The sequence below is a fragment of the Penaeus chinensis genome, chromosome 39 (assembly GCF_019202785.1).
Source record: "Penaeus chinensis breed Huanghai No. 1 chromosome 39, ASM1920278v2, whole genome shotgun sequence".
NCBI classification, from domain to species: Eukaryota; Metazoa; Arthropoda; class Malacostraca; order Decapoda; family Penaeidae; genus Penaeus; species Penaeus chinensis.
This window is the reverse complement of record NC_061857.1, coordinates 8,445,167-8,452,666: the sequence shown is the minus strand read 5'-3', so window position 1 is coordinate 8,452,666 and position 7,500 is coordinate 8,445,167. Positions and strand designations below refer to the sequence as shown.

Here is a 7,500-nt window from a genome sequence, read left to right as displayed (position 1 = left end):
TTTTTTTTTTATATCATTTTCAGGCAATTAACGACCGCATTACGTCTCCCCTATTTACTTGATCATTAAAAAGAGAAAATGCATTCTCTCGTAATCACTCTCAGAGATCCACTGAATATAATTACGTGCAGTCTGATACGTAAGACCTGTTGCGCACAGAATACTGATGGTGACAATACTGCACATATAACACGAATATCCCGGGGAGGAAGGAAGGAAGGAAGGAAGGAAGGAAGGAAGGAAGGAAGGAAGGAAGGAAGGAAGGAAGGAAGGAAGGAAGGAAGGAAGGGAAGAGGGAGGGAGGGAGGGTAGAAGGAAGGAGGGCGGAAGGCAGGAACGGATTATGGGTAAGAAATAAGGGAGGGAAGGAAGGAGATGTGGCAAGGAAAGAAGAAGGGGAGAAGGAGGAGGAGGAGGAGGAGGAGGAGAAGGAGGAGAAGGAGGAGAAGGAGGAGGAGGAGAAGGAGGAGGATGAGGAGAAGGAGAAGGAGGAGGAGGAGGAGAAGGAGGAGATAGAGGAGGAGGAGGAAGAGAATGAGGATATAGAGGAGGAGGAGGAGGACATAGCGGGGGAAGAATGCAGAACGAGGAGGAAAAAAAGGAGGGACACATGTCAGAGGCAGAGGAAGACATGGCGAAGGAGGAAGAAATGGTGGTGGTGGTGGAGGAGGAGGAAAAGGAAGAGGAAGAAGAAGAGGAGGAGGAGGAGGAGGAGGAGGAGGAGGAGGAGGGGAAGGAGGAGGAGGGGGAGGAGAGGGAGGGGGAGGAGGAGAGGTAGGGGGAGGAAGAAGAGGAGGAGGAGGAGGAGGAGGAGGAGGAGGAGGAGGAGGAGGAGGAGGAGGAGGAGGAGGAGGAGAAGTAGAAGGGGGAGGATGAGAATGAGGATGAGGATGAGGAGGGGGGAGGAGGGGGAGCAGGAGGAGGAGGAGGAGAAGGAGGAGGAGGAGGAGGAGCAGGAGGAGGAAAAGGTGGAGGATGAGGATAAGGATGAGGATGAAGATGGGGAAGAGGGGGAGGGAGGAGGATGAGGAAGGGGGAGGATGAGGAGGAGGACGAAGATGAAAATAAGGATAAGAATGAGGATGAGGATGAGGAGGAGGAGAGGGAGGAGGAGGAAGAGGAGGCACGGAAAGGGCCCAGCAAGACCAGCCTCTCTAAAAGTCCTTAAGTGTGTAACGTAAAGGCAGGAGAGGTCGCCGGGAGGTTGAGTGGTCATGGCTGGTCGTTTTTGGGGGGGAGGGGGAAGGGGAGGAAGAGGGGGAAGAGGAGGATGACAGCGAAGAGGAGGATGAGGGAGAAGAGGAGGAACAGGGGGAATGGGAGGAAGAGGGAGAAGAGGAGGAAGAGGGAGAACATTAGGGGAAAGGGAGGGAAGAAGTAGAGGAGGAGGAGGAGAGAGAAAGTGAAGGAAAGATCTAATCTTCCGAGATAACACACACAAAGAGGAAAGAGGAGATATAGGGATTATGGGACACACGAAGAGCTGTATTTTATCTTATTCGAAACCACATTTTATTTATTTATTTATTTATTCTTTTTTTTTTTTTTTTTTTTTGGTTTTGCTTCTTGGGCAAACGACCAGGATATGTGAGGTGATAAATCATGTATCCAATGTCTTTTAGGATTAGCAGTCAGGCACTATTATTGTGTCGGGCGTAGCAACACTTGCCGATAATTTGTTTAGATATTTAGCCATAATCATCATGCAAAAAAGTCACTTTAACGATATGAACCCTTAATCTGCGACCTGCATAAATATTTTTTTCATCATGCACATCCAAAATTAATGTATAAAATCGTGCATTTGGGTCGACAGTATATGGCCCTGTTTGCCTCGAGGCACCCAGGCCACCAACGGTATCTATGTACCACAAAATATCCCAAGGTGACCTTTATATTAAGTCGGAAGGCCGTTTATAAATACATAATATTTTTGTCACCCTTTACTGAGTGATGCTTTCAAAACTTCAACAATGAACTTACATTAAAATCACAAAGTGGAACGTAAGAGATGTATCCACACCTACATAGACTCCAGATGTGGTACAAGTAGTCTCTGGTGTGGTACAGAAGGCTGCCGTCCTCACACAGTCTGTGATTCTTGGTCTCCAGCGCGTGACCGTCCAAGAGGTGACTCAGCGAACAAAGGTGTCCCCTTTTCTCTCTCTGGAGTGTCTGGGGGTGACTAGGAGCTGCCTTCGGGGCGGATCTCGCGTTCACGCCGACCCCGGCCGCCTTCCGTCGCTCCCGCAGGGCGCACGCGTGCTTCATGCGCTCTCGCAACCCTAATTTTGACCTGTCTTGTCTTCGGCTGAGACCTCCAATGCGTTCTTCTTAAGGTCCCACGGCTGCCATGAGTTCAAGGTTACAGCAACTCAGATCCTCAAGTCTTTCTAAGGAACGATCATGCAAGACGCCAACAGTGCGCATGGCAGACGAGCTACCTGCCCAGCTTGCACGCAGCATAAGTATCATGCCGACGCTGTGCATGGCAGCGATGGGTGATTATGAAGAACAGTGAGTGTGTGGAGTCTGGCGAACATGCTACAACTGACGTGGCCAACATGTACATTAGATTACACTGTATGTCTCTCAAAGTACATCCTTGTACATCCAGTCTGACGAAGGCGCTTAGAATTCGCAGGTCCTCTTGTAACAGTTCTCATGCCAGAACCTCATGTCAAAAATAGGCAGAATGAATTGAAATCCAGACTGCTTCCAAAAGTGCCCAACTCTTTTGGCGCCCCACGAATTGAAAGCCCTTTTGCAAAGCCTAGAGTGTCAAGGCTGTACATAAAACAGTTGGACAATCTGCACATTAAATAGATTATGAGAAACGGTACACACATCGACCAATATTCCAGGAGACCAGCTCTTTGGATACACCCTAAATGAGTGCTTTAAAATATTCACCAGAGGGAACAATTACAGATTGATACGAAAATTAGAACAGTTGTTTGGTTAAGGTCTTGTATATTTTCATCCTTTTTTTCCAAAACCAAATCACATGTTTAAGAGTGGAGGAAGTTCGTTGGCTGTTAGCGAAGTATACCTACTTTACACAACATTTATGAACAGCAAAATAGCTCCTTAAAAAAAAGTCAATAGCTGCCCTGTGCGAATGGTAGGTTACATAAAGGCAGGTTGTGGTGGCAAAGAAAGGAGAGAGAGACATACCTAGAATGGCAACACTTGGCTCAGTTCTTGGAGAGGCCGTTTGACTTGCAACGGCAAATAGTCTGACAGCTTGCAGGCAATGTGACGTCACAACTATTGTCTTAATTGCAATCCTGCGAAGTGTTTCCTGATCCACAATAATCCCGGAAGTAAAACAATATCATATCCTAATGGTGTCCCCCGAATAATCAATGTCCTTTTTTTTTTTTTTACAGGATTCGAAAAAACGTCTTTTTATAGGTTTCGAAACTGTCCCAAATCGGATTCATGAATATTGATTCTTTGACTGCGCTTTCAAAATGATGCCAGCCTTCTGCATGTGTAAGGCAACTGAATATCAACTGTTTTTTGTTAATTGTTCAGTCTGAGTATTTTTTTCTTTGCCATCATACTGGAAACGACGCGTGGCTGAAGAGGCGTCCGTTTTATGCAGAATGAGTGAATTGCATCCCAAATATAATAAGTTTTATTCAGCTCATGTATTCATCAGTCAAACAAGTCTATCTTTTCCATACAGTTTTAAATGGATTTAAGAAAAATGCCTTATGCAGAAGATAAATATCATGATATGATCTCACGTTCGCAAAATAAGTATGGAACAGAACTCACTTCCACACTTTTACAGACATGAAATAGTACGAAATAAATCATGAGTTGGTAGAGTGTCACCACCTTTATGTAGACCGCGGCATCTTTACAAGGAAAGATGTCAACGCTAGTTTTCTTATATCTTTACATTCTAACAAAGAAGATTATTTCCTCGTAAAATACATATTTCCAATTGCCACTTAAACAAACAAACAAACTTCTGGATTTCATGCATATCAATTTTCAATAGATGAATATTCTTACTTTTATTGTGACATTGCCACAAGAGCAAGTTCAAAAGTATAAGATTCATAAATAATTGATTGATTGATATATATTACAAAATATGTCATTGAAGCGACACATCTAATCGTACATGTCAGATTAAGACTTATACAGGAATGATTATAAGAACTGCTATATTGTACAAAATATATGTATATGGCAATGTATAACAGGTACGTCGAACTGTTGAATTTTGTTAAACAAATCTTTAAATAGCAATAAAATATGACCATATTTTTTCCCAATATAATTAGATCAGTATGGCAAAATAAGCCTTCATTTTCTTCCCTGTTTCCATCGGAATGAACACCACAAAAAAACATAAAAAAAATCAACCTGCATGATTTTAGAATCTCGTCCATCAGCGCGTTGGCACTGGTGCAGGAGGTGGATAAAAGGGGAGAGGGAATGATAATAATTATTACTCTTTGCTTTCTTTCTTAATTTATCATATATTTCTCATTGGCTTTCCTTCCGCCCACCTCCCCTATTTGCAAAAAAATGTCGGGGATCAGGACTGAAGCCGAGGCTGTGCCCTACACTACCTACTGTACGGGAAGGTGGTGGTAGACTGAACAATGCTAGTTCACTTCTCATCCCATTCGCGCCTTATAACGAGAAGCTCTATCATTGTTCAAGTAATGTTCATCACTTCACATATTATGCTTTATTTTTTTATTTTGTTTTTTTACTAACTATATTTCATATATATATATATATTCATTTATATTTATATATATATCCCTATGTATTGAGCCACATATACAATATATTACAAAGAGACCCTAACAATACTCACGGCAAGATAATTGTGTATTGTACATGATTTTCGCATAACAAAAAAGCAAAATATATTACCATTACAAACAGTTTCCATAAAGAATTCACGATAGCTACTTTACCACCGTCTATCAAACAATATGAAATAGACCCACTATTTGGGCTTCTTTTAAAAAACATTTAAGTTGAAATGGCCTTCTAAAAACACAGTCCTAACCCATTCTCTCACAGCTAGCTACGACAATTTGGAAATGCATAGATGTGTGGATATGCCGCACTCAATTTAGGTTCCACAAGACAAAAATATAGCTTAATGGTTAAGAAAAGAAAGAGAGAAAAAAATATTTTGTGACTTGGACAGCCTATGCTAGAGAAATGCCAGTTTTTTTTTTAGGTTTATTGGCTATTTCTTTAGCGTTTTGTTTTGTCAGAATTGCATATGTGGATAATGATATATATTAATATACTTTATGGCTTTCCTTTCCAGAATCAAAATCAAATGCCACATAGATTAATATAAAAAGGAGAAAACTGAACCGTAAACTGTCCAGCAGACGCACTGACATCATGAATCAAAGACGAATAAAAAAATCAAAGCAAAAATGAAAGTATAAAAAAAGAGAGAAAGAAGAAAACTAATAAACGAAACGAAACCAAAGAAGTGTGACTGGCGGCACTCCAGGCCCGCTGTGCACTCCCTGCTCTACCTCGAGGTTGTTCATCGTCGTCGCCAGCACACCGCCCGCCAGCGCTCAGATGCCCCTCTGCCCGGGGGCGCTTTTGGCATCAGGGACAATGGGAGCCGTTTTGGTTTTTAGTTTTGGTTTTGGTTTTCATGAGTTATAATAATTTTAGGTGTCCATGCACTGGTGCGCCCCGGACTGGTTGTCTTTCGGTAGTCTGTATGTGTGAATGTGTGTGTGTGTGTGTGTGTGTGTGTGTGTGTGTGTGTGTGTGTGTGTGTGTGTGTGTGTGTGTGTGTGTGTGTGTGTGTGTGTGTGTGTGTGTGTGTGTGTGTGTGTGTGCGCGTACATGAATACACACACACATATACACATACACACTCGTATGTATAAATGTATACATAGAACTCGGGGCTTCTCAAGGTCAGGTCACCAGTCCGGCGGCGTGGGCGGCAGGGGCAGCGACGGTCGCCTGGGTCGGGCGTGCGGTGGGGACGATGAGCAGTGTTATGGCCTACCTAGTCTAGCAGGTTGCAGAGTCTAGCACTGCACTCACATTCTACTGGGAGTAACACTGGCTAGATGACCATTTGGGGGTCATCGCTCGTGGTTGCCTATCAGATACGCTCGGTTCCTTGTATCCTGATGTACAACATCATCGTCCCATTGACGGGAGGGGAGACTGAAGGAAAAATAATGAAATAAAGGAAAAAAAATAATCTACCTCACAATCTGCGTCATATATATCTTTTCTTAAAAACTGTCACTTGATGCGTGTCCTCGATTGAGCGAATGGGACGCCCTCCAGCCGCGGCGGTCGGCCTGCGCTGCTGGGGGGGAGGGAGGGGCGGTGGGGAGGGTGGGCATGGGGCACGAGGGCACGCGCTTCACTCGGGCTTGAGGCGATGCCACTGGACGACGTTTTGCCGGGGCTTCGTGATCATGTCGCTCCAGTGCTTGGTCTCCGAAGTGCCGCTGCCAGCCTTGCCTGCGGGAGATGAAGGGTTAGCGCTTGCGGTTTACTCGAAGGGGGCTGGGAAGGAGCTTAACGACGGGCGCACGCACACCATATGAATGTCTCTGTCTCTCTCTCTCTTTCTCTCTCTCTCTCTCTCTCTCTCTCTCTCTCTCTCTCTCTCTCTCTCTCTCTCTCTCTCTCTCTCTCTCTCTCTCTCTCTCTCTCTCTCTCTCTCTCTCTCCCTCTCTGCTCTCTCCCTATTCTTCCTTTTTCCCTTTCTCTTTCTATCTCCCTCCCTCCTCCCTATCTTCCATTTCCCCCTCTCTCCCTCTCCCGTCATCCCCCCTAACTCTCTTTATCCCTCTCCCTTCGCCCCCCTCCCTAACTCACTCTCTCTCTCTCCCTTCCATTCCCTCTACTCCCCCTCCTTCCCAACCCTTCCCCTTCCCTGTCCTCCTCCCCATCCCATCCCCCATCCTTCCCTCACTCCCCCCCCCAATTTTCCTCCCATTCCCTTCCTCCCTCCCCCCATTTTCCATCTCCCTCCCTCCCTCCCTCCCTCTGCCCTCCCATCCCCCATCCCTCCTTCCCTCCCTCCCTCCCTCTGCCTTTCCATTCCCCATCCCTCCTTCCCTCCCTCCCTCCCTCCCTCTGCCCTCCCATCCCCCATCCTTCCTTCCCTCCCTCTCTCCCTCCCTCTGCCCTCCCATCCCCCATCCCTCCTTCCTTTCCTTCCTCCCTCCCTCTGCCCTCCCATCCCCCATACCTCCTTCCCACCCTCCCTCCCTCTGCCCTCCCATCCCCTACCCCTCCTTCCCTCCCTCCCTCCCCCCTTCCTTTCCCTTCCCCCCCCCATCCCTCCTTCCCTCCCCCCCTCCCCCCTTCCTTTCCCTTCCTCCCCATCCCTCCCCCATCCCTCCTTCCCTCCCCCATCCCTCCTTCCCTCCCTCCCTCCCCCATTCCTTTCCCTTCCCTCCCCCATTCCTCCCCCATCCCTCCTTCCCTCCCTCCCTCCCCCTTCCTTTCCCT

General features: G+C 46.2%; 1 protein-coding gene across 1 annotated transcript in view; it reads right to left on the bottom strand.

Annotated features, from left to right (window-relative positions):
- Positions 1-1,511: 1,511 nt before the first annotated feature.
- The window catches only part of LOC125046435 (synaptotagmin-7-like), a 563,604-nt gene continuing 557,615 nt past the window's right edge, over positions 1,512-7,500 (bottom strand). The window contains exon 11 of the mRNA XM_047644211.1: positions 1,512-6,501. Within this exon, the coding sequence (XP_047500167.1) occupies positions 6,401-6,501 (101 nt within the window). The 3' untranslated portion in view covers positions 1,512-6,400. The remainder of the gene's footprint in view (positions 6,502-7,500) is intronic.